Source organism: Gnatocerus cornutus, chromosome 10, assembly GCF_029298725.1.
Source record: "Gnatocerus cornutus isolate USDA-ARS CGAHR chromosome 10, icGnaCorn1.1, whole genome shotgun sequence".
NCBI classification, from domain to species: Eukaryota; Metazoa; Arthropoda; class Insecta; order Coleoptera; family Tenebrionidae; genus Gnatocerus; species Gnatocerus cornutus.
The window spans coordinates 1901144-1928065 of NC_142242.1; the positions used below are offsets into that span (position 1 = coordinate 1901144).

The 26922-nt window shown below is 36.7% G+C and overlaps 3 protein-coding genes and 1 long non-coding RNA gene across 8 annotated transcripts in view; 2 read left to right on the plus strand and 2 right to left on the minus strand.

Moving 5' to 3' along the window:
* The window catches only part of dcma (syntaxin-like domain-containing protein decima), a 28966-nt gene extending 28210 nt beyond the window's left edge, over positions 1 to 756 (minus strand). The window contains exon 1 of the mRNA XM_088047976.1: positions 591 to 756. Coding sequence (XP_087904102.1) covers positions 591 to 680 — 90 coding nt within the window. The 5' untranslated portion in view covers positions 681 to 756. The remainder of the gene's footprint in view (positions 1 to 590) is intronic.
* Positions 1 to 4252, plus strand: part of LOC148167054 (uncharacterized) — a 29551-nt gene extending 25299 nt beyond the window's left edge. The window contains exons 1-3 of one of the 2 annotated variants that reach the window (XR_015770893.1): positions 1789 to 1848; positions 3984 to 4074; positions 4134 to 4252. This is a non-coding gene — a long non-coding RNA (uncharacterized LOC148167054). Of the gene's footprint in view, positions 1 to 1788; positions 1849 to 3983; positions 4075 to 4133 lie in introns of those variants that run through there. The other variant, XR_015770892.1, reaches the window with a different exon arrangement.
* A 3333-nt stretch (positions 4253 to 7585) lies between these two features.
* Positions 7586 to 11618, plus strand: LOC148167055 (SRSF protein kinase 3-like). 3 transcript variants are annotated; one of them, XM_088048172.1, is made up of 7 exons: positions 7586 to 8053; positions 8126 to 8823; positions 9974 to 10192; positions 10239 to 10521; positions 10568 to 10730; positions 10780 to 11000; positions 11050 to 11618. In XM_088048172.1, the coding sequence occupies exons 3-7, from the start codon at positions 9999 to 10001 to the stop codon at positions 11506 to 11508; spliced, it is 1320 nt and encodes a 439-aa protein (XP_087904298.1). In that variant the 5' UTR covers positions 7586 to 8053; positions 8126 to 8823; positions 9974 to 9998; the 3' UTR covers positions 11509 to 11618. The 3 variants fall into 3 exon arrangements, with proteins under 3 accessions (XP_087904298.1, XP_087904297.1, XP_087904296.1); XM_088048171.1 differs by having other exon boundaries at positions 7586 to 8823; XM_088048170.1 differs by lacking the exons at positions 7586 to 8053; positions 8126 to 8823 and adding an exon at positions 8845 to 9925.
* Nf1 (neurofibromin 1) lies at positions 11619 to 24958 on the minus strand. 2 transcript variants are annotated; one of them, XM_088048167.1, is made up of 27 exons: positions 24798 to 24958; positions 24495 to 24638; positions 24208 to 24400; positions 23941 to 24159; positions 23295 to 23542; positions 23004 to 23249; positions 22767 to 22957; positions 22448 to 22721; positions 22207 to 22400; positions 21975 to 22158; positions 21739 to 21925; positions 21649 to 21690; positions 21128 to 21581; positions 20252 to 21078; positions 19141 to 19609; positions 18695 to 19096; positions 18405 to 18644; positions 18166 to 18357; positions 17857 to 18118; positions 17408 to 17812; positions 15555 to 17117; positions 15251 to 15509; positions 14950 to 15203; positions 13975 to 14166; positions 13004 to 13206; positions 12767 to 12953; positions 11619 to 12719 (listed from the first exon to the last, which is right to left on the minus strand). In XM_088048167.1, the coding sequence occupies exons 1-27, from the start codon at positions 24855 to 24857 to the stop codon at positions 12402 to 12404; spliced, it is 8409 nt and encodes a 2802-aa protein (XP_087904293.1). In that variant the 5' UTR covers positions 24858 to 24958; the 3' UTR covers positions 11619 to 12401. The 2 variants fall into 2 exon arrangements, with proteins under 2 accessions (XP_087904293.1, XP_087904295.1); XM_088048169.1 differs by lacking the exons at positions 13975 to 14166; positions 21649 to 21690.
* Between the last annotated feature and the right edge of the window lie 1964 nt (positions 24959 to 26922).

The window sequence follows — 26922 nt, forward strand, 5'->3', positions numbered from 1 at the left end:
TAAAGCGCACTTCTCCTAGCTACCCTAATTGGCTCCTCAACAGTGACAGATGGAGCTCCTTAACCCGGCTTCATTATATTTTTACTTGCTGCATATCATAAAAATATTTACTTTAAAATTTTAGCAAAATACTGAAAACTTGTGGTGTTTGTTATCACATTATTAATGATCGGTCGACTACTTGAAGTTTGATTGTTACACGTTTAAAGAGTAATTCCTTGTTATTATGACGTATAAAAATAGCATAACAAGTTTTTAGTGCTGTCATGTCGTACATTGAAAGCTTTATCTAAATGATTATAAACTATATATTGTAGTAAAAAATTGTAAGCATAGCGTAGGCTAGAATTATAAACAAGCTAAACCATGCATATTTTTTTGGTGTGTTTTAGACATTTTTGGGATTAATAACTATTGACAATGTTTTGTTTTCTTGAAGTTATCATGTTTCGGTAAAATTTGTAGTAAAAATGTCGATAATTTTTCTTTTGGTTGGGTTTCCGCTGTGGGTATGTTGGTGATGAATCGGGTCGGATTGGCGGCAGGGAGAAGCGCTAAGGGCTGCAGAGCATACAACTTCTCCTAGTTACCTTGACGGGGTCGTAAGAAGTGACGTAGACGGAGGTCCTTCGGCCGATCAGAGAGCGACAGCCGATGGAACTACTTCGACGACCGGCCATCCTCACGGGGAGCTCACGCTCCTGGCTGGTCGAGCCATGCACTTGTACGGCGGCTTCCACGGCCGACGCCCACGTCACGACTGAGTGGAAACGGCGGCGGCGCGCAAGCTCACCATCGATTATATCATCAACACGTGCTACTTCGTTACTCGCAAACGCGTCAACCCTCAAAGCGCATCATTGTAATTCATTATTATCAAATCAAATTATTATCCAAAACACATCTATAGGTCCATGATCCCCACCAAATTCCACTTGACATTCATATTGACACAACGATTGTCCCTAAAACTTAACACTAAACGGATCAAACCCTTAATTGTTCTACGACAAGCCAGACGTTGTATCTCTCTGAACCGCGACGGGATCTCGGGAGCAAATGATTATTACGATCAACGAACACATGGTAATAAAAGCTGATGAGGAGTAATCTCAAAAACGTCAGATGAAATAAAACCCTCTTCAACTCAACGACTGCCAATTAATAAAATACTTACGTTCTTGTCTTTTTGATTTGCTCGTACATTTTATCATCAATCACTTTATCGCATTTTACTTTATTTTCCAAGATGGTGACAGTGTTACAAAGTAGAAGAAGGTCGACGAGCACACAAATAAATTATGTCAACGATGCCACATTCAACGAATCCCACATCTGAAGCGGGATCTCTATATTCTTTACGGTCGCTTATATAACGAAACTCAAAATACCCGATTCGACAATAAGGAAACTTTACCACAGACTATTTGCTTTAAGTTTTTAATGAGCACAAACACGTACACAGCTAAAATTTCAATTTTCTACTTCCACCGGTAATTAGAAAACTCAAGAAAACTTGAAAATTTTCTTTAAGACAGTAAGTAAACCGAAGTTTCGCAGTCTCGCTTGCTTCCACGCAGTTTGAATTTGTCAGTCACTCTGACGTTTGTTAACATTTCACTGCAAGTAGTTTGATGTAGATGTATAATAGCAGTCATCAACAAGCACGTACTCGGGCGAGATGTGTCAGACGTTTCATTATCCTACGGACAGGAAAGCCGTCGTCGTTGCAATTACGTGCTAGCTGCATTGTCCACTCTATATACAAATATCTTGATCAGAGTAGGTAACGCTTCTACGTTGTTCGTATTCGGTCTAATTCAGTTATTCAGTTCAAGTTTCTACTCAGTAAGTTCATCAGTGAAGCGGCAACATCTCTGTAAATTTTATTATTGTGTGATTTTTTACAAAAGAGAACTAAATTATTCAACTAGTTTAGTTGCTTCCTGGCAAATATCAAATCTATCAAACTTCCGGATTGCTAATAAATCCAACGCGTAAACAGAGAAACTTTATTTTAATTCAACGTTTGGTTTAATAACGGTTGACAACGGACGTGAATTACAACTTGTACCCAAAACAAATTTAAAACAATAAATGTGACACTTTTTGTGATTTATCTAAATCAATTTATCACGAATATACATTCTCACAATGTATTTTTACTGTAGCTTCTTGGAAATTTATCTGCAGTGCTAATACCGTTGCTTTCGTTCATATCTTTAATACTTCCGCTCCAAATATTGTTGTTCTGTCTAGAAAAATATCACTTCCAATGCTCAAATAAATCGATAAAAGACCCTGGAAAACTTGAGACGCCGTTTAACTAATTAATTTTGAAAAGTGCAATTAGAATTCATCGTTGGTCCACCAAATTCGTGGCGGTAATCGAAGCATTCACGTCGAACTAATCTTTTAGTCGAATGCCTGATCAAGCTTTCATCTGGAATTTAAGATCGTCAGCGACTAAATCGAATATTTCTTTTTAAATTCTCTATTCCGTCATCGCTGTCACTTCCTTACAATACGTATATCACTACCTGTCGTTTAGAATCTATTATTAAATTTGAAAATAACTCTAAGAGGGACGTTTTCAAATCTAGAGAAACAAATCATTTACAACCTGGCGCATCCACCACTTTTTTCTTATGACATTCATTTGAGTGATGGCTCGAAGCTGTAAAAACTATCTCTAGCAGTCAAAACAACGCAGAAAAACAAAGCAGAAATTATTGATTGACCTTCCGTAAATATAATTTTCTTCTGGAAATAATATGACGTTAACCCAAATGAAATTTCAGCGTGGCCATTTTACCGAATAATAAAACGCTCCGGGGAATGTTTCGCTTTGAATGTTTAATTGTTTATGATGTGGCTGCTGATTTTGATCATGATCTCATTAAACTTTCGGTTTAGATTGATATAGAACGTGATAAGACGTTCAATGAAATATTTCATTAAAAATCGAGCTACGGTACAGAAAACTTACAAATGTCAAGCTATAAAATTGCACGCTACTGTAAGCAATAACTTAGTGAAACCTACAGCAAAAATTACAACTTCTCCATTTACTTCATATTATTTCCAGCAAATCTGGCGAAAATGACCAGAGTTATCGGTTTTTTTATATCAAGCGTATACATTGACAGGCGGACGGACAGAAAATCTATAGCGCTTTTTGCTAATTTCTAACAACTACATTCCAGCGGCGCTATTCTTACGCGCTGTTATGAAGATTTATCATCGTGTTGATTGTTGAATAAAAAACCTATTTTCAGCGTCAACGAGCACGGTCAGCCACCTGATACCCCTAATTTCGCAATATCAAACAAACTTGTCACGCCTAATTACCGACAATCTGTCAACTTTGGAAAAGGCTATTAAGCTAGTTTGAAAGAAAAAATTACACCAAAGAATTAAACTCAGATAAAACCTGGAAGTAATTAAAACATCACCACCCCCAAACTTAAACGTTTTGAATGACAGATAGGATTGTAAAAAACGGCAATAAAACGGTAAAGATGGTTGTATTATACGTAGTAACATTTTCAGAACCCATCATAAAAAAGCAATAATTGTAGTTCGTCGTTGTAAGAGTTGAAATAAAATAAATTTATGTTAAAAACACTTCTAGCAAGCAATATATTAAAGATAATAGCGCGTAAATAAATTGTCATTCTGGTTGACTTTCAGGAAATTTTGTTAAAACTGATAATTCCAAGTTACGACCCTGCCCGTATTTTTTCCACACTGTATATTTTATTACAGGTTACGACGTAGCGCACAATAAAATTTTTCCTATAAAAGAGTTGCGTGCGAACAAGTATACATTAGAGATCACACATAAAATTAATGTTCGGAGATATCGTATAAGTGCTTTTTCAAAAGTTGATATGTATCGTCGCGAATATCATTAAGTATAAAAAACACACCAAAATTGCTATCTATTCAAATTAAAATAAATAAATCAAATTTTATTACAGACGCTTTCAGTCACCTGGAGAAAATCCACGTCTCCGGAATCATTGAGACTACTATTTACCTGAAAAACTTCCGACTCGAATATTATTGGAGGTAACAATTCGAATTTTGTTTCCTTACCTATATTAATGTCTTTTTTTTCTAAATTCCAGGTTCATCAAAGCGAATTGGGATGTTGGCGCACAATGCAGAATGGAAGAAACGGGTGATTCCACAAGACGATCAAACAATCACAAACCGTTTTGTACGAGAAATTTTATACTTTGTTATGTAAACGAACTTACTGTACTTGTACAAAATGTGTAATTAAAGAGAATCTATTAAACGTAGCACTTCTATTTCTTCTGTTCTAATTTATTTTCCAACGTTCAAAGTCTAGCAAAAAATACAAGCAATGTGAATTAAAGCGTGGGTGAGAAAATTGTAATTTCGTTAAAATTCTTGAAAAATTCTTTATTTTCGAATTTTTTGCTAAGTATCAGGAGAACATGAGATACGAGGAGATCGAAAATTTTTAAAAAGTAATAAAAAATTGTCTATTTTAAATTTCTTGCACAGTATCAGGAGAACATGAAATACGAGGAGGTCAAAAACTTGTAATTTCCTTAAAATTAGTCAAAATTCTCGATTTTCATATTTTCTTTGCAAAGTATCAGGAGAGCATGATGTCTGAGGAGGTCAAAAACTTGCAATTTAATTAAAATTAGTCAAAATTCTTGATTTTCGTATTTTCTTTGCAAATTATCAGGAGAGCATGAGGTACGAGGAGGTAAAAAACTGAGATTTCGTTAAATTTTCACAAAGTATCAGGAGAGCATGATGTATGAGGAGGTCAAAAATTTGCAATTTAATTAAAACTTGTCAAAATTTTTGATTTTCGTATTTTCATTGCAACTTATCAGGAGGATATGAAGTACGAGGAGGTCGTCAATTTAATATTTCGTTAAAGTTAATAAAAAATTTCCGTTTTTCGTAATTCTCACAAAGTATTAGGATAGCATAATGTACGAGGAGGTCAAAAACTTGCAATTTAATTAAAATTAGTCAAAATTCTTGATTTTCGTATTTTCTTTGCAAATTATCAGGAGAGCATCAGGTACGAGGTGGTAAAAAAACTGAGATTTCAGATTTCGTTAAATTTTCACAAAGTATCAGGAGAGCATGATGTATGAGGAGGTCAAAAACTTGCAATTTAATTAAAACTGGTCAAAATTTTAGATTTTTGTATTTTCATTGCAAAGTATCAGGAGGATATGAAGTACGAGGAGGTCGACAATTTATTATTTCGTTAAAGTTAATAAAAAATTTCCGTTTTTCGTAATTCTCACAAAGTATTAGGAGAGCATAATGTACGAGGAGGTCAAAAACTTGCAATTTAATTAAAATTAGTCAAAATTCTAGATTTTCATATTTTCTTTGGAAAGTATCAGGAGAGCATGATGTCTGAGGAGGTCAAAAACTTGCAATTTAATTAAAATTAGTCAAAATTCTTGATTTTCGTATTTTCTTTGCAAATTATCAGGAGAGCATGAGGTACGAGGTGGTAAAAAACTGAGATTTCAGATTTCGTTAAATTTTCACAAATTATCAGGAGAGCATGATGTATGAGGAGGTCAAAAACTTGCAATTAATTAAAACTGGTCAAAATTTTTTATTTTCGTATTTTCATTGCAAAGTATCAGGAGGATATGAAGTACGAGGAGGTCGACAATTTATTATTTCGTTAAAATTAATAAAAAAATTCCACTTTTGGTAATTCCACAAAGTATTAGGAGAGCATAATGTACGAGGAGGTCAAAGACTTGTAATTTCTTTAAAACTAGTCAAAATTCTTGATTTTCGTATTTTCTTTGCATATTATCAGGAGAGCATGAGATACGAGGAGGTAAAAAACTGAGATTTCGTTAAATTTTCACAAAGTATCAGGAGAGCATGATGTATGAGAAGGTCAAAAACTTACAATTTAATTAAAACTGGTCTAAATTCTCGAATTTCGTATTTTCTTTGGACAGTATCAGGAGGACATGAAGCACAAGGAAGTCAAAAAATTATTATTTCGTTAAAATTAGTGAAAAATTCTCACTTTTCGTAATTCTCACAAAGTATTAGGAGAGTATGAAGTACGAGGAGGTCAAAAACTTGTAATTTCCTTAAAATTGATCAAAATTCTCGATTTTCGTATTTTCTTTGTAAAGTATCAAAAGGACATGAGATCCGAGGAGGTCCATTAAACTTGATTGAAAGAGATGAGAAAAGCAAGAGTTTAAAAAAAACTTGTTTTATTTCAATAACATCCTGTATGGCTTCATATACAATAGGAGTTCAGGTGTCTGCTGTGAGAAACAAAAAAAAAACAAGAAAAATCACATATCTGAGTTTTTTGAGGCAAAAACAAGCTTCTCTCCTCATCCGTTACAAAATGTCGTGAAAATGATCAAACTCAGATTAGTTACAACCGCTTCACAGAATCAATTTGTCCTGAAAACGACAAACAAGGAATGCTCCTGACTTTGGGGTTGATTTTCCAGCTTGGAAATGACGCAATTTCACCATAAAGCATCTCAAGTTATGAGTTGGTTTTGTGAAGGTCGCAGGAGCGGAGTTTACATTTCCACTACAACAGAGCAGACTAATGAACTTCATAAATGATTACTTTATCCTGAGCATTTTCATTTTAACACCGGTTTACGCCATCTATATTCACTTTTCTCAAAGTGCTATGTGCGAATTTTAAAAAACCGAACTGAATTATCCAAGTAATTGAAATTTTGCATCAATATAATTACAGAATAGGAAACAGACAAAAAGGAAAAAAACGTTCATTTTAAAAATAATAAGCTGTTTAAAGCACAAAACTCAAATATTCTGAGTAGTTTTACCAATATTAGTTTAGATTTCATAGTTGAAGGTGCTGCCATCTCGGGAATTTGTATGCAACATGAAATCAGAAATCTGCTCAGCCTATTCACCTGAGGAGTAACAAATTCAAAAAAACAACACAAAACTGTTTATTTTCATCCACATTTCGATTTTATTTATCGCAAAACAATACAAATTTAAACATTTTCCCAAATACAACCATTGTACTGAATTTTTCCACCACCAAAAATCAAATTGCCCTGTGTAATATAATTATTAAAATCGGGCGTAAAATTCTTCATTTTTTCCCACCAAAATAAAATCATTAGAGAAAACAGTGGCGGAGAGTGGAAAGTTATTACTTTAGGGAGTTTGTAAGATGCGATGGGATACGAGTAAGGGCTAAGCAGCCGCATAAATGTTTGGTAGGGATTTTATTGGGATAAAAAAACAATGAGACAGTTGGGGTGTTTGCGTCAGAAGTAATTTTTTGTTGGAAAAAATGGGGAAGTTCTTTCCCCAGTCTAGTTATCAGACTTCTTTATTTAAAATTAAAGAACGAAAGTCTAGACCAATGCGAAAACTCGTTGATATCTGAAACTAAAAGCTGTTGTTAAGTGCCACCATACTTCGAAGGCGCGTTCCTGCCGTTCCTGCGCAAACAGTCGGTTTGTTTGAAATTGAGTTGAATCAGCACCGAAGCGTTGTCTTTGCTCACTAATTTAAGTATAAGGGTATTCTATCAAATAGATAATACGACCGGAATGTTTTGTATTCCGCAGAAACGAGAAATTAGATCTGACAAAGTTGGTGGTGGAACCACTATGTCTACTTGAAGAGTATCATGTTTGCACAAGCAAGTTTAGGAAGATGAAAAGTAAATATCAAATGTTTGAATTGACTACCTAACAATATAAATTAGTAACAGCAAACAGCAAAATATTCAGGAATTAGTTATCGATCTTCTTGGAGTGGTTAGGGAATTGCAGTGGAGGTTGTTGACTTGATCGATATATTTCTTGTAGTCTTGTTTTCATTTTACATCATATTTCGCGTTCCGCTCTGTGGAGATAATTACTAGTATACTAGTCCAGTGGCGTTGTCGTTCGAGGGTTTGGTGTTTGGTTTAGTCGCGCTTTTAAAGATAGTGGAGGAACAGGTGTCCAGGATAGGAGTGATAATAATCGGATTAAAAAAGTTGGATTTCCAAAGGGTAAAGATACTTGTGGTTTCAGTAATCAATTTAATTTCCGTCTTTCGGGTCGATTATCGAGCGCTTTTCCAGGTCGCACATGCGCGTATTTTGGTTCCCAGTACAGTCCTTAGTGAAGTGCTGAAAGTAGCCGTAATCCCCATGTCGCGGGCCGATACATATCACCTGATAATCAGCCTCTACCATTATGACTGATTCTCATCAAGTCCTGACAGGTGTGAACTCGCAACGGGTGATAAAGTACAGTGTAAAAGGACACTTCGCAGCAAGTTCGTGGTTCCAACAGGCATCATCCTGGCTCCAGAAGTCCCTAGTAGTTTTCAGACAACATCTCGAGGTGGTGTGTTTTCCAGATCAAACAGCGGAGATCCAGAGGAGAAACAAACCCGTTCCGAAATTCATTCCTCACTTGACACTATTCACCTCAGATCCCGGCCTGCATCGCTGGTGGAAGAAGGGATCTACTTCAGCAGTTATGGCAAAAAGAATTCCTTCAGAAAAGAGTCCATTGAAGAAGATAAAAGCTTCGATTCTTATTCCTCAAGGCACTACTCTTCGCAGCTCGACGAACGCTCGTGGAGATATAAACACCAAATTCCGTCCGAACACTATCAAGCTACAAACAGAGACTTCGAGGATTGTGATTATTCCAGAACTCGATATCAATTTCGTGAACAACCTGAAACGAATCGCCTTGACTACCTCTCATTATCTTTGTCTCCGCCGACCCGACAAAAAGAATCTTTTTTTGCTCACGAATCCTTGTCTTTGTAAGTGCTTTGTTTTCATCAATAACTTATAACTATGACGCAAAACGAATTTGCTATATTTAAGCTTTCACTCAACCCTACCAAAAACACGATCGATTATCTACATATATTATTTGCATGCACATTATCAAAGTCTGATAAAAAGGACCCTACCCTCATTCGGTCAAATTATAAATTCAAAAAAAAAAATTCAGTTGCGTCACTCGAAATTTCTATTTAATTATGCAAAGATTATCCACAAAATTCCTACCTCAACTGATGCAAAAATAAGTTCTCTGTTTAGAATAAAAATTGTTCTAATTATACCGCAATGATTTATCCGTAGACAAAATCATCTAACTTTTGTTAATTTTAGCCTTCCTTTTGTTTACAAATTTTTTATTCAGTCACACGTCCAAGCACGACGAACGTAAAGACAAATAAAAATAAACACAAACAATTTTCAAAATCAAACATTAATACCTCTTTCAGAAATTGGGAAGGTTTCAAGTATTTTTATGTGACCCGTTCGGTTGTTTGTGCGAGTTTGGTTCCGCACTACAATAAAAGCACTTCTAATTCGAATTGAAAAGAAAAGAATTTGTATTAAAGTGACAGGTGCTTGAAAAACTCACGGTTAAAAGAAAAATACAATTTTTGGTAAATTTAATGTGTCAGTTGTGATAATGAAATTTTAGTGAGGATTTTGTGACACGGCTTAAATTATTCAACTGCCAAATATATTAACTAAAAATAAAACTCAGATCGGTACAATTTTAATTTTGTGTCTCTGCCAAAAAACAGTGACGTAGAGTAACAAAGTTTATATCCCTGGATTTGCCCGCGAAGTTTGGATGATGGAGCTGTGTTTTGCGAATGAGACAATCTCACCAGAGTTAAGTTACGATTTCAGTTTTCAAACAGAGAAATATCTCAGTGTTTTATGTTTAACAATTCTGAATAATATCTTGTTACCATTCGTGTATTTCATTTGCTATAATGTTATCGTTCTTATTAATGACGACGAGTGTGAGACTTCGAAATCTGAAGAAACCGACAACATCGAGGAAGCAAAACCTTTCTTCAGACGCTTCATTTCAAAATCATGTTCACCGTTTTTTTAGTAATTCGGTTATTTTGTCAATGAATGTAATTAAGTGTCTCTTTCCAGCACGCCATCGAAAAATGTAGAAGAAATGAATGAAGATGACTTACACCGAATTGTTGAAAGCGAAAATAACTGCACGTCGTCCCAAGAAGACCCCAAAAGTTACGAAGTAGGCGGCTATATGCCTATTTCTGAAAGAGATATTTTAGGTGATAAATACGAAGTATGTCGAAAATTAGGATACGGACAATTTTCTACTGTTTGGCTCTGCCAAAATAGAATGTAAGCATGCAAATTTAAATGAACGTAACTTCAACTTCTTTTTCAGAACCAGTGACTACGTCGCAATTAAAGTCTCCAAATCCCAGTCAAAACTAAGTGCGTTAGCCAAAGACGAAATAAAACTCTTAGAATGTACGAATTCAACAAATCGTGATCACGCCGGTTTTAGGAATATAGTACAAATGTTTGACTATTTTTGTTGTCAAAGTATTAATGGCAATCACACTGCCATTGTTCTAGAAGTAATGGGACCATCATTACTACATTTAATTAAGCAAAGCGAATACAGGGGCATCCAAATCCCAGGAGTACGAAGAATCATAAAACAAGTACAAAGAAAATACGATATAATTCCATTCTAAACATTAATTTCAGATTCTTCAAGGTTTGGAATATCTCCATGATGAATGCGGCATCATTCATACCGACTTAAAACCAGAAAACATTTTAATTAAAGCTAAAGAACCATACATTCGACAAATGGTCAACACTGCTAAAAAGTTCAATGAATTAGGAATTACGCTTCCGAAAACTTACGGTAATTTCAATCAATTTTCTACAATCTAATGAATTTTACTCACTTTTAGTGACTTCGGACCGATGGAACAATCTGCAGTCCTACGGCAAAGACGACGATTCCTACGAAGAAGTCCAACTCTTCCGAACAAAGTCCTATCCAGAAGATCCTTTTCTGTCAGAACTCGTTAGCTTTAGAAAGAAACATTCTGAGCCTAAGTTGAAGGGACCAATGTGGATCGACGCGAATATCGAAGTGAAAATTGGTGACATGGGGAATGCAACGTGGGTTGTAAGTATTTTATTTGTAAAAATTTAGTTTTATTAATAACAAATTTTAGAATAATAAATATAACTCCACTATTCAAACCCGGCAGTACCGAGCCTTGGAAGTGATTCTAGACGCTGGTTATGATTGTCCTGCGGACATTTGGTCCGTTGGATGCTTGGCCTTCGAACTGGCGACTGGCGAATTCTTGTTTTATCCTAAATTGTATAACAATTTTTCTCTGGATGTGGACCACATTACATTAATCTGGGAAGTTCTGGGAGGAATTCCTAAGTATATAACTAAGAGGGGATCGAAAGCAGATGAGTTTTTTTCTAACGGTAAACTGAGGCACATAGAAGAAAAGCAACTTAGGATTTGGAAGATTGAAGATGTTCTTGTTGATAAATACAAATGGAAACGTCTAGATGCCATACCATTTGCTGGCTTTATAGAATATTTAATCGAACCTGATCCAAGTTTGAGATATACTGCTTCAGCGGCACTCAGCTCCGAATGGATTAATGAATAAAGAATTATTCCAATCATGTATCTTTACTGTTAGAAGACTGATCATTTTCGTTCAAATTTTGTTTCCAATTTTGTTGTAATCTGTGATTTATAATAAAAGTTTTCAAAACATTCTGGGTAATGAAAATAACACCTATCCTTATATATGTAATATCATAGATACAAACATTTCCATATTTAAGAAACATACATATTTTCATTTATACATTAATCTATCACAAATAGAATTTCATGTAGATGTAAACGAGAGTGTTAAACAAATTTTAAAACACAACGGAAACCATACAATGAGGTTTCGTTAATCTGGATAAAATTAGGGTCGTTTTATGCCTCTCCAAACGCTAACCCGCATTGACTCTGGTCCCTTGCGTCGGATCAGCGAAACTCCACAGTACAGTCAAAAATAAATATAAAAACATTAGATAAAACAATACTTTAAATAGTTTTTAAAGTCTAAAGATTTGTACATTAGATAATAATAAGTGGATATGTGAAAAATTCCTAATATTAAAATAAGAGTATAGGAACTAAAAATAAACACGCTGAAATTAAAAACACAAACTTATGTAGAAATACTGAAATGGATGCTTACAACTATAGATAACAGTTGTTCAAGTCTTCCTTTGGGAAAAAAATGAACACAAAATGCGATAACAAAACTTACAGTACAGTAATGATCACGGTTAAATGCATGAGCAAAATAAGTTAACTTAATACAGAATTTTTGGTTGTTTCAAAACTTACAAATACCGATAATACTAAATGCACGTTTTCACATATCCTTCGATACAAAACATGTATAATTTATACCATTTAAAGAGAAAAAACAGTCAATAAAAACATCATCGTAAGACAAATTCCCCTACTTAAAAAAATATTCGTTTCTTCACTAATTTACTTATGAATTGATGATCCTTCAGAATGCAAATGTGTTTTGGTTTTCAGACTACGTTGCTTACTAAACGACGCTCGTCCCAAAGAAGTTGTACTCCCACCCTCTAAATCCCTCGTTATCTCTTTTTCAGTGGGCGAACCCAAAGTGAGACTTGACAAACTGGAGGACAAGTTCATATTTGAACTAACACTTAACATTGAAGGATATTGCTGCATTTCTCCATTTTCTCCTTCTGATTCTTCAATGGGAAGACAAGTTTCAACCATAGCCTCTAGGCAGTTTACAAACAATTCGCTACTTTCCGCTGTGTTGTTGTACTACAAGCCACCATCATTTTCAACTCAAAATTTTTACCCTCACTCACCTTATTAAAAGGTCCGGCGAATCGCCATAGCCCCCCAAAACCGCAACTCTGCAGGTAATGAAGTTGTTGCTGGCTGGTATCCTCACACGCTATCATATTCTGAATGATACTCCTGACAGCGCTTAAAATTACTTGGTCGTGGCAAGTTGTAAGAACATTGTTAATCTTCATATCCAACAAGTTATAACTGAAATTTTGGGAGGTAAATCCACGGTTTGTTAGAAATTGCCGACTTACATTACGGGGAATACTTTGGGAAAAACTACAGCTCCTTCGGCAAGGTACTGATATAATATTCTAGTTTCAGCTTCATCAGTACTGTATTTAACGAGAGTTGCTAAGACGGTTAAAACTAAGGCCTGAGTTGAAAAGTCTGTTAGAACTTCCGGATCAAGGAGGACGTTATTTTCGTTGCTTACTGAAACCCTGGCGCTGCGGTTCTACAAAAATTGTGGTTGGTAAAAAAGGCGAAAAAAAAAGGAAAAGAAGACACATTGAATCAAGATGCGACAACTACAGCCATTCAACATGCAGTACCGTTAAACCGAGTTTAAATTATAGATTTATCAAATACTCACAATCGTGTATTGTGGTTGGTGTTTTATTGATAAACCTATACCGGCTTATGGTGCTGGGGAGACTTCATTTAAGCAATTTAGTTTAACGAGAAAATTGCTGAAATAAAGACAATCCGCTCCATTACCACGAGTGTAATAAAAGGGGTTGGTAGAAACAAAGCTACGATAGTATAGTTGGTGAAAAAGCAGTGTACTGAGTGGATTTTTTGAGAATATTACCTTGTCATCAGACTCATCGAGAAGTTTTTGCTCTTTGGTGGTTGGCACCGAGAATGAACGTTGTGTTTTGAAGAGGGCACGTGCACTCTGAATGGTGGCCACCCCCAGAGAAGGCATTCAGGCAAGATAAGCAGCAAGGATTAGTATGCATAATGCGGCACAAAAATTCCGTAACTTGGTACATGTGCAAATAGAGGGTTTTCCAGGCATTAAACGATACTTATCTCTCTAGTTACTCAAGGGAAAGTACAGTGGCAACAACAAGGACGAAACAAAGCACCATCAGGGCTACCACATATGTAGCTTAAATGTGGGAACCCCGCAATTCGCTAATATTACGAGAAAATGATGGACGCAATGAAAGATTTGCAAAAAGTAGTGACAATGCTGCATAAGGCAGGCAAGTCTTACTTTAATGGGAGGCACGGGCTGGCTATGTGTCTCACTGTTTAATGCATTGGGTGTTGGGTTCTGCTGAACGGGTACCGAACTAGAACGCTGGGTGCGATACAGAGGCCGGGTCAGGCCCCCGTTTGCCTGAGGTCCCGGGCTCTGGGATAAGTCTAGACTCCGCCAGCCTTTACTGGCTGCCGAATTTTCAACCTAGTCAGTTATGGCACGCCAATTACTATCATGACATTCCCCACTTCATAAAACAACACTACCACTTCACTCTCATCTCAAACACATAAAGCTAAAACTCACTCAAACCTCATCCTCTCGTCGCACTCAATTCCAAGAGTAAAAGACAAAGACTTAAATACTTGTCATTAACACCACAAAAAAACAAATTATACCACATTATCTTCATTATTCGTAGATTAATAACAAATATTTGTCACAACAAGTCAAAGCAATAAAACAATCTGACAAAAAAATCGACTGATGCCTAGAAAAACGAAGTTGCAGGTTTGTTATGAGAAGAACAAACATAAGCCCATTGTATGCAAAGCAGCGACATACATACATCTTTCGCCAACTGGACACTCTGCAAAACCTTGTAAAACGTACGATGATAAGCACCCAGAAACTTTTCATGCTTCTTTTGAAAAACCGTACGTGTTTATAATTCAATGTTTGATGAATGGAACACTTGTGAACATAAATTCACATCAAATTCGAAACAACAACGAACATACAAAACGACGTGATGTCAACAGAAAAATAGTGTGAACTTTTTCGATTATTTCCAGAAACATATACGAAAGAAACGTTACTCGTGCACGATTAATTCATCAAAATGAACACTACTACTACAATAACAACCCTGATAAAATAAAATGTGTCCATTAAACATACTAACATACTTTTACATGAATAACAAATTCGTCATTAGTAGCAACAATTTTCCTACTTCATTACAGAGATAATGATAGGAAGTCTTACCTGGTGTTGTGGCGGTTGTTTGTGTTGTCTTGCTTGAGCAATAGCTGACTGATCCAAAAGATCCCATGATTTTTGGCGGCGATTCACGCCACTACCCGTATTGGAAACATTTCCTGAGTGATTACTTTGGTGGGTTATGTTTGTCATGTTTTCGTTCATGAAGTTTTCTTGGGAGATCGAATCCGTCATGTTTCTTGAGAGGGAGTGTTTAATGTGGCAGCGGCTACGAACTTCCTCAGAAACACCAACCAAAGCTAAAAAATCAGAGTCACTTCATAAAACAATTCATTGTAGATTTTACCAGTGAGGTAAGCTACACTGTCTGGTGTTACTTCGAACTTATCCCTCCTCTGTGGCTTCGCCACGATAGCCAACAACATAGTCAGCACTCTGGATGTTCTAGAAACGGTGGTTGGTGTGGGATGGCGGTATCCCTTGAGCAAATGTCCTACTAAAGCAAAATGAAAGTTCGCCTTAAAACTAAGCCCCACAGCATGATCGAGTTGCTTAAAATGCCACTCCAAGGGCTCCCGCGTTGACATCATGACATTCTCAAGCGTCTGTAACAACTCCGTTATATACGAAACACCACTCGGTTATCTTACCCTGTCTTCGAAAATTCCCTGAGAATCTAGAGTGTGTAAATTTTGTTCAAGTAGAGCTAAACCTGAGGCATACAAAGACACCTCGTCGAGCTGGAGAACTGAAGTGGCGACCCAAAACAAAGCTTTATGAATCGGAGATTCGGGCCTTAATAAAGGCTGCAATCTAGTCAAACACATGACTAAAGCTTCAATTAGAACAATATCACTGAAACTTTCCAAAGCTTTAACCAGAATTCGTAACAGTTGTTTCATGTCGTGGTCAGTTATGCTTTTACTAATACATCCGAAGACGATGAGAGCTCTAGGTTGTAAGGCGGGGTTGAAACAAAAAGCGAAACTCTTAGCCAGGGATGTCCAACTGTTGAGCCAATCACAGTCAGGTATATCATGCATGCAAGCTTCCATAATTTCCAATAATGCATCAGTTATCACTTCAAGAGAAGTTAGTGATAGTCGTTCTCGATCTGAAGAAGCACCGGAAAAACTTCTTTCTGTTCCAAACCATCTTTCATTGGGATGTCGATAACTAGATCTGAAGGCTGTCACAGCAGCAGACTTAACTTTACTAATACCGAACAACAAATAGAATTTTGGTAGAGAAAATTCATCTAAAGATAAGCGTAAAACTCTTTGGGTTTCTTCCGAAAAAGAAGGTTTTGTACAGGTACATAGAGAATGAATAATATTAATAACGAGCCCATGAGTTGAGGCTCTCATGCTAAGAGATCCAGAACACACCAAGAAAGTTACCGTATGGAACAAATATGGTAAATGACGAGCAACATCTAGACAATTGTTAAAAGACAACATCAACAGATATCTTGCTAAGATTGCAATATCATCCCACATCATATGCTGTTCCAAAAGTGGCGTCGGCGACTGACAAGTCTTATCAACAACTCTACACAGTCTTCCAATAACTTTCTTTGCGACCAACTGCACATTCGCGGACGCTAAAGCCACAGCTGTATCAGCCATAATCTCCACCATCGGTGATCCCAATCCGGAATTGACCGAGCGATGTATGAAATTATCCAGAACCATATCGATCAACTCGGGAACTTGACCAATAGATCCCCAAATCTTCGCCTGGATTGAAGGATACATCTCCACTTCTTCAATAGTCAACAAAATCAACTTCTCCAAAATCTGCGCAACTTGCTTCTGCCTCTTATTCTCCTCCGATGGCTTACAAAACCTCACCAAATTCGCCAACCACGGCGTCATGTATTCCAAACACAAATGCTTCAACTCTATACTCGAAACACGGAAACCTTGGATACATTCTTCTAGAAATTCCAAAGTGAGGTGAGGCTCATTCGTCGCAAGCTTCTCCGAAACTGATTTGATAAAGATTGTATTATTCGAAGGAATACAAAGTCCTTGAGTTTCTAAAAGTTGGCCTTCGATTTTAAGATCGAAAGTTGCGGTGAGAGCACAGAGTTGATTATACGCAGCTGTGCGTAAATTCGGGTCGGAGGAACCCAAATTGAGAAGTGCCATGTTTAGGAGGGTTCCAGGAACATCTTTCGGGCGGATTTTCTGGTGAACCGTTACAGAATCCTGACGAGAAAACAATAATTTACAATTTGGTAGAAACAAAGTCCCGATTTGACCATCAGAAGAAAGTTCTGGATACGTCGATATTTTTTTCAATGAGGCATTTATACTATCACTATCTGCACATTCAACAGCGCGCAGCCGTGATACAAAATTAGCTATAAACGCGCGAGCAGGACGTGTTCTAAGTTAGAAAGCAGCACCCTTGCCCGGCGCATCCACCATTTTCAACGTGTGGTCAGATTTCGGGTTTTGCTTCTGTCAAGACTTAAAATGAATCTGTTTTAGCTTACCGGTTGGCTCAACTCCCATCGATTCCGGATGTGTATCACGGCCTGTACGATGCTATCACAATCGTTGTGGATAAAACTAAGAGGACCACTTTCGTTGGCAATCGTCAGAGTAAACTGATTGTCATCAACCAAACAAACTTCTTCAATTTCAGAAGCGTAATAGACATCATTAAGCAGCACCGAATGTGACAAAACTTTAGTTTTCTCTGACGATGTAATCTGTATAGCCGTAGGTCCCACTTTTATTGCAACTTTGGTGTCTTTGTGTGATAATTTTAGTGCGTTATTAAAAACTTTTAAATCTTCATCTAAACTCAGAGTAGCACCGGGCAACTTTTGTTGGTCGAGTTCTATAAATTCAGTTAGTTTGTTAGGAGCGTCGATGAATATTAATTTACGATTTCCCTGAAACACTGGATAAGATTACGTTTGAAAATTCGCTGTTTCACCTTTAAAGGGGCCAAAATCCGGTCGTGGAATTTGGTATACTCGCGAACCCAACTGTTACAGTTGTAAATATACGCCGCGTGGATATTTTCATAGGCAACTTCAGGCAACACATAAAACCACTTTTGTAAAAATTCAGTCCTAAATCTATTATCTGAGCAAGTGTGTGTAAAGTCAACTACTAACTCAAAGGGTGAGTGGCAGAAAGGTTTGAGGGTCAAAATCACGTGATAAATCAGCATATCTCCGTTCGTCTCTCCGATTCTTAAAAAAAATGGGTAAATTAAGAGAGTTGAAGAGGCTAGACATACTTGTATCTTCTAGCAATGTAGTAAAAAACAGGAAAACCGGCTTTGCTGGTTCCTGCTTGGTAAAAAATATTCAAAGATTTGATTGATTTGAACTCTTCTTTTTCGTGCATGTTATGTTTGACCATCAACTCTTCGAATTTCGTTGAGGACATGTCAATGGAGCTCCATCTCGCATAAGATGAAAACAGCAAACTACAATCAACACTTGTAATTATAAGTTAAATTGCAAGAGAACGTACTGTGAATCCACTGGTTTATGCTCAGGGGGTCCCAAATAGGCCAAAAGTGTGGCCATTTTATCAAATGGCCTTCGACCTACTGCTTTGTGGTCTCTACTGCTTGACAAATAATCGCCAATTTTCTCTTGGTGGTTCCATAACAATCTATGTAAAGCCAGTACATTAGCGTCGCTTATGAAAGACATTGAATGAGAGGTTTGATCAACGGTCTCACAATCAGACGCAATTTGAATAAAAAATCTAGAAAATTACGCGTTATTACCATTATAAGCGATTATTCTTCGTTATACCTTCTCCCTATTTCAAAATGGGCTCTTAGAAAATCATTGAATGGCAACATGTGTTGTTCTTTACTAAACTCAACATGATTAGCGATATTTTGGAGAATTTTTGACATTAACATGAGACCTCTTTTCACGGAAGTTGGAACCTGTTTAGTAACGATTCCCATTTCTTGTGGCGACACTATCGCCGGATTGATAAAACGTAAAAATATAACAGTACCAACAGCACCAATATTATGTTGAGGAACTTGCGGAAAGCGCTTGCTTAACACTTGATACAAACAATGACACATCGATCTCAACTGTGGCGGAAATTTATCTGCACTACTAACGATAGCATCAAAAACTTTCTGCGTTAAAGCTATTAAATTCTGACGGTTTTCAGCAATGTCTTCGTTTGGTTCCAACCTAAAGAACAAATTAGCGCGTACACAATTAGTAACACCACCTACCTGGCAGGATCAACTTCAAAACTACAACATGGGTCTTCCAACAACGGCCGAATCAACGGCTCCAACAAACATTGCAAATAACTAGCACCATAAATCTTGAAACAAAACGCCATGATTTTGCTTCCCAGCGAATTTCCACGAAATAAAGTCTGCATGCAGTCGGAAACTTCAACTTCCCGGTAAAACATATTCCAAAGAAGTGGTGAAAGAAGATGTTTAGCGTCGAATAAAGTAACAAAAACCCGAGCTAATTCATCCATTTGAGATGTTGTAACGACGTTCGCTAAAGCCATAGCGATTGGCAGTTCTCCTTTGTCACTGATCATTGTTACTAATTGGACTAATTGCTCGAATCTATCGGCTAAAACTGTTTCTGCCAAAGTATCAAATTCTGTTCCTTGTTGCAAAATTTTAGTCAGGACTTCCATGAAGGCAGCGCGAGTCTGCAGATCCTTGTTGTAGCCCAAATCTGACAGAAAAAATTAAAATGTGAGCGGGAAAGTACGAAGATGTTTCATTAACTGATGCGATAAAACAGATATTAGGCCTAGGAATATCGAAAGATGGATACAGCGGCCTAAAATATTTTCTTAAATGACCACCCACTCGTTTGTAAATGAAATGTCAAGCTCCTGAAGAACTTGGACTTGGAAAAAATGACAAAAGCGATCCATCATATTAATAGTTCGTCGGATCTAATTTATTTCTTCTTAAACGATTGAACTTTCCAGCGAATTATACTGTTTGAAAATGCAGGATTATAAAAGTCGGCAATCAAAACAAAAAAGTCCTCTTTTTATATCGCGACACAAATAAGTACCAATTAATGAGGATCGAATAAAAATATCGTGTCTGCGACATTTCCAGTTTCTTGCTGTTCTCTATTTAGTTATAACGAGACTTTAATGCCCACCGGATTAAATTTTGCACGAGCACAACAAAACCGAACCAAAACCAACGATATACAGAATGTTTAAAAAGTGATTTGATGGCTCAATTATAAATTACGAGTATTAATAACGAACGAAACAACAAATATTTAGCCACATTGGGTGACCAGAGAAGTCAGTTTTTAAGCACTCTGTAAGACACCAAATCTACGTTTTCTTACCAATTGAGTGCATCAGTCCGCTGTCGATGTTCGCCGACAACAAATTCGACATCGCTTGTATTGTTGCATTCCTCAAAGTACTGAGTTTGCCTGCATTAACTCTTTGCCTCGACACATCTTTCTCAACATCCGCAGCATCAGAACAATCGTTTAACAAGTTCATAAAAAGTGTAAAATATTTAAGAAACAGTTGACTCTTCGCCTCCATTAAGTCCCCCCGATCTGATTCTTCTGGTTGTAGTGGTAAACCTCTTAAAAGCGCCGCTACAGCCTCCATGCAAGCTTGATCTAAATCTCTTGTGATCATAGTAACATCCCCAGAGCTTGGAGGTGCAATTTGATGCGAAGTCCCCATTACCCAGTCAGTCAAATACTCCACTAACTTATTCCTAAACTTCATTTCTTGTCTAAAAGCTAAGTCATCACGTCTTTTCATCATTGCTTCCACTAGTTGACATAGTTTCGTTTTTATGTGTATTGCATGAACAGTCATGTCTAGATGACGTACGTATCGTACTATAGCTAGCATCATCCCTTCAATGCTTGTAACCCCTAGATGTTCAGAGGGCTGGTCGTTCTTCGTGCTGTCCAAAATGTTTTTCATCATAAAAATCACATGTTCGATGAATAACGTGTTGAAATCAGTGACCACGACTTGACCCTGTTGGTCAAAAAACTTATCAATAATAGTTTTGATTTGTTCAAACAAAATCGGATAGAGAGCGGACGACATTTCGTGACCAACTAACTCTTTAACGTGTTTCTGTATCTGAGCACCGAACTTCTCGTTGCCGCAAACTAACAACCTTAGCAACCAATCAACGAATCTAAATAAAAGATAGTTAGATTTGAGTTCAAATAGTTTAGGATTCTTACTGTGTAACCGGACAATACTGTCTTTGTTCCTGTCCTGTACTTGTCAAAACGTTGCTTTTCCGACAGTCAGACAAACTGTTGCCACCTATTGAACTAATCGTAGAAGTGGACAAACTAGAATGTGATGAAGCTAACAGAGTTGGTCTCGAAGGTGATTTTCTTTGCAGACACACTCCGCCCAAAGCACAGAGGAAGCCAGTCATGTTGGCCCATTCGTTGATTTGTTCTTCTAACTCGTGCTCAGAGTTCTGGTGAGAGGCGCGTCGTTTTCCCATAGATCTATGAAACGATTCCATTTGGCCGTCTTCTACTTTTGCTTTAGGATACGAAGCTAAGTTCTTTGACATTGAGTTCCAGTTCATGAAGGTTTCCTCCCATGCTGGTTGAATACCGTTGACGCAATGCTCGATTTTGCGGAGGAGCGCCATTATCCGCTTCTGCAGAGCGGCGCGACCTGAAGAAAATCGTTTGGTAATAACCTCAAGACTCCTCGAGAGTGAAATGCAACAAAGATGACTTACCATTCGCGTGTTCTGGGAAACACATTCGAGATTCCCCGCTGGCTGTTATTCATTTTGATTATTTACCGAATATTACAAAAAGAGGCTCACCTGTGGTTAAGACGGTTGATGCCTGAGCCAACTCAAGGTAAGTGTGGTAGTTTGGAACCAAGTAAGTCACCGTGACTTCGTCGGATCCGCAACGAATTTCAGCTTCCTGGCAGAGAAGCGCGAAGCAGCTCATGGCCACCAAAACTGCATCCATATCAATGCTCCACAAATAAAGGAAAAATACGACCTGCAATCGGAGAAATTAACACAAAATCGTCGGAGGGAGATGAGTTCACCTCTAATTTAATATGGGCTTGCTTACAAATCGGTATTTGACTACCAAGATTAGCGTATTCTTTATGTCTAGACAAAAACGCGTTTCTACAAACCAAAATTTCTCGCAACCACTTCAGAATATCCGTATAATTCATAATTTGGTGTTGTATTAGTTTCTGAGATATAGAAAACAGAACTTGAGAACTGGAAAAAACGAAATTAAAATCATAAAAAGGTACGATTTTCATGTACCTAACATCCCAAAACGTGTTAATTGGTGCTTCAGGATTCCACATTTCAATTTTTTCGGGATGATGTAAAACTAATAAGGCTTCCATTGCTTCTTGTGCGACATCCGGCATGGTCGGTTGATGCACCAAAGACACCAAACCATTAATCAATTCCAAAGTTGAACTCTGTATCTCATGACCGGCTTTACCTTGATTCTGGAAACAAACATTCAAAACCGAACAAAATAAGAAGAACAACGCACGTTTAACATTAGCATCGGATCAGCGTGGATCAACCGAACCATGTACAACAATAAGTTTCGATGTCCTGGTCCTTCTTCAGCTCGTTCTTTAAACTTAGCCTGCGAGTCCTTCCCTTTGAGGGTCAGAGACTGGATCATTCGCAAAGGAGTGTGAGCTATACACCCCTGAGCTACCCTATTTAAAGTATCAGTAAACATAGCCCTCAACTCTGAAGATTTACTATAAACTAAATCGATTTTGGGCCACCAGTGCAACTTCGATTCAGTAACGATCCTGGAAATCATCATCACGATGTGATCAACAAAATTTGAGACTTACCGATAAAGCGATCGAACTAACACAAAATGATAAACTGAAGGAGAATTTAAGTTCAAACAAACTTTCAACGCTTCATTGTTGTGAGGTTTAATGCGGAAGCACGAAACGAAGCAGTCAATCATCAAGTCCATGTCTTGCGCCAAGTAATTTTGTCCACGAGAGAACAATTTCGTTGGGTTGAACAGTAAAGACTACAAAGGTGCGTTTAGAATAAGTTTTTAGGTACAGAATAGTTACTTTAAGATCGTTGATGACACTTTGGACCAATGTGAACGCAACATTATTCGAATCTTTGTTGTTAATGTAAGTTGACGCTTTACACAACTTAACGCACGTTACAGCAGCAGCTTCAGTCAACTGTTTGCTCGAATTCCCATGTGGTCCAATCCCGCGTTTTATTGCATCAATGAATTGCTTTTTCTTGTTGTGTCTAGGCGAACAAGGCGCGCCACTATCCGCATTAACAATTTCTTCAAGTACTTTCTGGAAAAAACTCTCAAAATTGAGACTACTAATGTTAACACTTACTGGAGCTAGAATCAAGAGCATGATTTGGAGCGACCAAACTGAAGCTCGGCCTTTTTTGTTATCAGCAAAACTGTCTAAAATATCGAAGAGTTGTTCGCAACATTTTGATAATTCCTCATTTGTGTTTTTCTGGAGTTCTGCGAATTCGTAGGGATAGTGGTCCATCCAGTTCCAGATGGCTTTTTCTAACGAGTTTACAAAGACTAGGTGTGCGGACTTTTTGAGTAAACGAAACTTTTGGATGGCCTCTGAAAGCGAGTCGTCAATAATTGAGGGAAATTGCGACAGATACAAGTCTCGGAACAAACAAGCGGAAAAATGTTAAAATCTGAGTCAGAGTTTTGGTGATTAGTTCGGCAGTATATGCAACAATATACAAATGTCCCAGAACTTGTGGCCCAGAGAAAAAGGCTCATGGAGCCAACAATTATGAACCAAAATTTCGAAACAAAATATTTTTACCTCAACAAATAATCGAGTAAAGACGAAAAAACGGTAGCCAATCTCGAAGCAGAACAGTATTTGAAAATCGGTAACTATGGACATATACTATACTATCATTCATTGGTGAGATAAACATTACAGTCTGGTTGTAATAGAAATGTTTTCCGCTTGTTCGCATAGTAAAAATCGGCAGTCAAAGTACCTGTTAGGAGTTTGGTAAGTCTATTAACATCAACATTAATGTGCTGAATCAGTTCAATATCACTGTAATCAGGATTTTCGTCTGGACACGATGCAAGCTCTTGTAATTTGGATGAAATCCGATTAAAGACAGCGTTAAAGAAATTAACACTCAAAGCAAACAAAACTTTACTGGCTAACACTTTTATTGCATGTGTGTTGGGATTATCATTTGACATATCTAAAACAAAAGTGAGTGAATGGTTGTCTAAATTGACTGGCTACTGACCTAAAAACGCACAAATTTCCTTCAATAAAGATTTTAAATTTTGATTTTCTTCCATTGTAAGAGTAATTGAATCTTTTGGTTGTTGGCTAAAACATTTCTCTAGGGTTTCTAAGACTATAAGCAGACTGTCATAGTAGTTTTTCTCTAGTTCTGGACCATGCTGCCGTGGTGCTCCACATGTTCCAGTCTGATACTAAATTAAAAAAAAGTTACATGCAGTTTAGCCCCCCATGGAGGTATTTAAACGAAAAATCAACCCATGAATAAGACAACAAGTGTGAACTCACCAGTTCGTGTATTCTTTTTAAAACTTTAACGAAACCGTCTAATACCAAAGCGAAACGATATTTTGAGATCTGTATAATACAAGTCTTGTTCTGCTCCTCATTTATTCTTGAATGGGTGGTTTGGGGGCCGATTCGGCACGGCAGCTACAACGAAAACCCACATTACTCTCAATTTTACGCAAATTCACAGATTTTATCTTAAATTTAATTTCCATCCTGGTCCATCATGTAAATATTGATTAGAAGGTGGGAGGATTTCTGTAAACGTTCCGGAACCAGAAATCGTTGTTTATACGTACTAACCTGTTCCTCAAAACGCACAATCAAAGTATTAGCCCATTCTCCCGGCTTTTGTGTTGCCATTTTATTAAAAATACAAAATTTTACATTATTGGGACGACTTTAAAGTGTTGACATTTTTAGATTAGTTGTGCCATTTGACAGCAGTTACTTTCTGAACTCCAAACCTGCCAACCACATTACCAACCCACGCGCAAAAAGCACCAGGAGCGCGAGCACCTTCGCGCCTCCCTCCAAATTTAAAGCTATTTCCACGAAAAACTCATAAAAAACTCTCACTTGCTTTTCGCATTTATTGATTTAGTTAAATACAAACATTAAGTTCTAACAAAAGTTTGATCTCAGAACAATAGAAAAGTAACTTACCGGATGATATGCTGATCCCGCTTCAATCTTCTAAGAACAAATGGTTTGTGTTAAATAATTAATGGTTTAAATAATTAAATAAATAACTCGCACAATCGACCTGTTAACGAGGAATAAATCACTACTAAGGGAATACCGTCTTCCATACCTATCAGCCCCAAAAAAACACATAATTAGAGATTCACATAACGCAACTTACCCAAAATATCCATCTAATTAGGAAAAAATGTAGGATTACCCAATTTTATTTAAAATTCGGACCGACTTCAAATATTGTCGCTTACGGTCGTAAAAAACAAATTAGATAATGACTGGACAAAAAATTATATCTCCAAACTATAAGTGACAAATCTAATTAAAAAATTCAGTTTTAATTACCAATATAATCGATCCTCATTTTGTCTGTTTTCATACACTTTCGGGTCCATTTCGTCAAATTACCTTCACCTCTAATCCAGGCACTCCCTTTAATGTAGCCTTGCTAAATATTAATACTAATAAAACAACGCAACAAGTTAAAAAAAAATTGAGACGTGTCCGCCATCATTCACGTCCGTTTATTATCGTAATTTTATTGTGGCCACGGTAATTACAATGAAGGTTGCTAACAATATCCCTGTTTCTCTCCAAGTAATTCATCACATATTTTTAAAAAGTTGTGAAAGTCTGTGGTAAAAAAAATTATCCACAATCTGCGGTGAGTGGAATTCTTGATTTGCCTAGTTAGGAACTGGTATAAAACAACCTTACAGATTTTTAACATACAAAATTTAAACTTGACATTGCATTGTTGTGAAACCCCACGATGTTGTAATCTTTTCTTCACGATCTACCTACAAGAAACTAAGAATTCTTCACTCTATTTATACCAAGGTCGGTTATATTCCTTGAAAACAAAGTTAGATGCCGCATAATTGCGTGTAATTTATCGATTGTTATTGCAAAATGAGTTATTTATTAACAAGATAAACAGGTTTTGAAAAAATCTTTTAACTGAAAGTACCTGCACCGATCTAACTTATAATTTTGTAATGAAAGTATTATAATTAAGTTGTTGCATGATATTAAGAACGAATGCGTGAAATCTACTTTCAATTTATTTATAACACTTAATTCGTTGCCGCAAGGTCAATATAAGTACCTTAGGAAGTCAAATTGTCAATATTTATCGAGTAGAAATAGCAGTAACGCAACTAGTCATAATGCGGGTTGTAAGGATAATAAAAAGGATAAAAAACTTTCTCGCTGCAAGAATTACTGTTATCTTTTATCTCTCCTAAATGCATACATAATAAGGGTTAATTAGCGAACCATTCAACATAACTATGAAGTAAATTCTCGAGGTTTATTAGCCACAAATACTAGCAGGTCAAGATTCAAATGTCGCTGCACTAAAATTTAATGAAAACCTAAAACATTTAGATTACGATTCTACTAAATTTATAGAATTTGAAGATCTCGTTTCAAAGAATTTCAAAGTTTGAATTGAATAAAAATTTTGAAAAATTTAACTCGCATTCAATTTCTATTCAAATTGAATTGTCATGTTAACCGATTTAGATAAGTGACTCGACAAACATTTAATTGCTGTCGTCAAAAATTGATTAGAAAAATGTACATTTTAATACGTCAAAAGAATTAAAAAAAAGTATTTAAACAATTTTTTTGCAAAAATGAATAAATTAAATGAAAAATGAAGTGTTTGAAATTAATTAATCGATCTACAATAATCTAGCTGCTAACAACAATAAAAAAAAGTTGA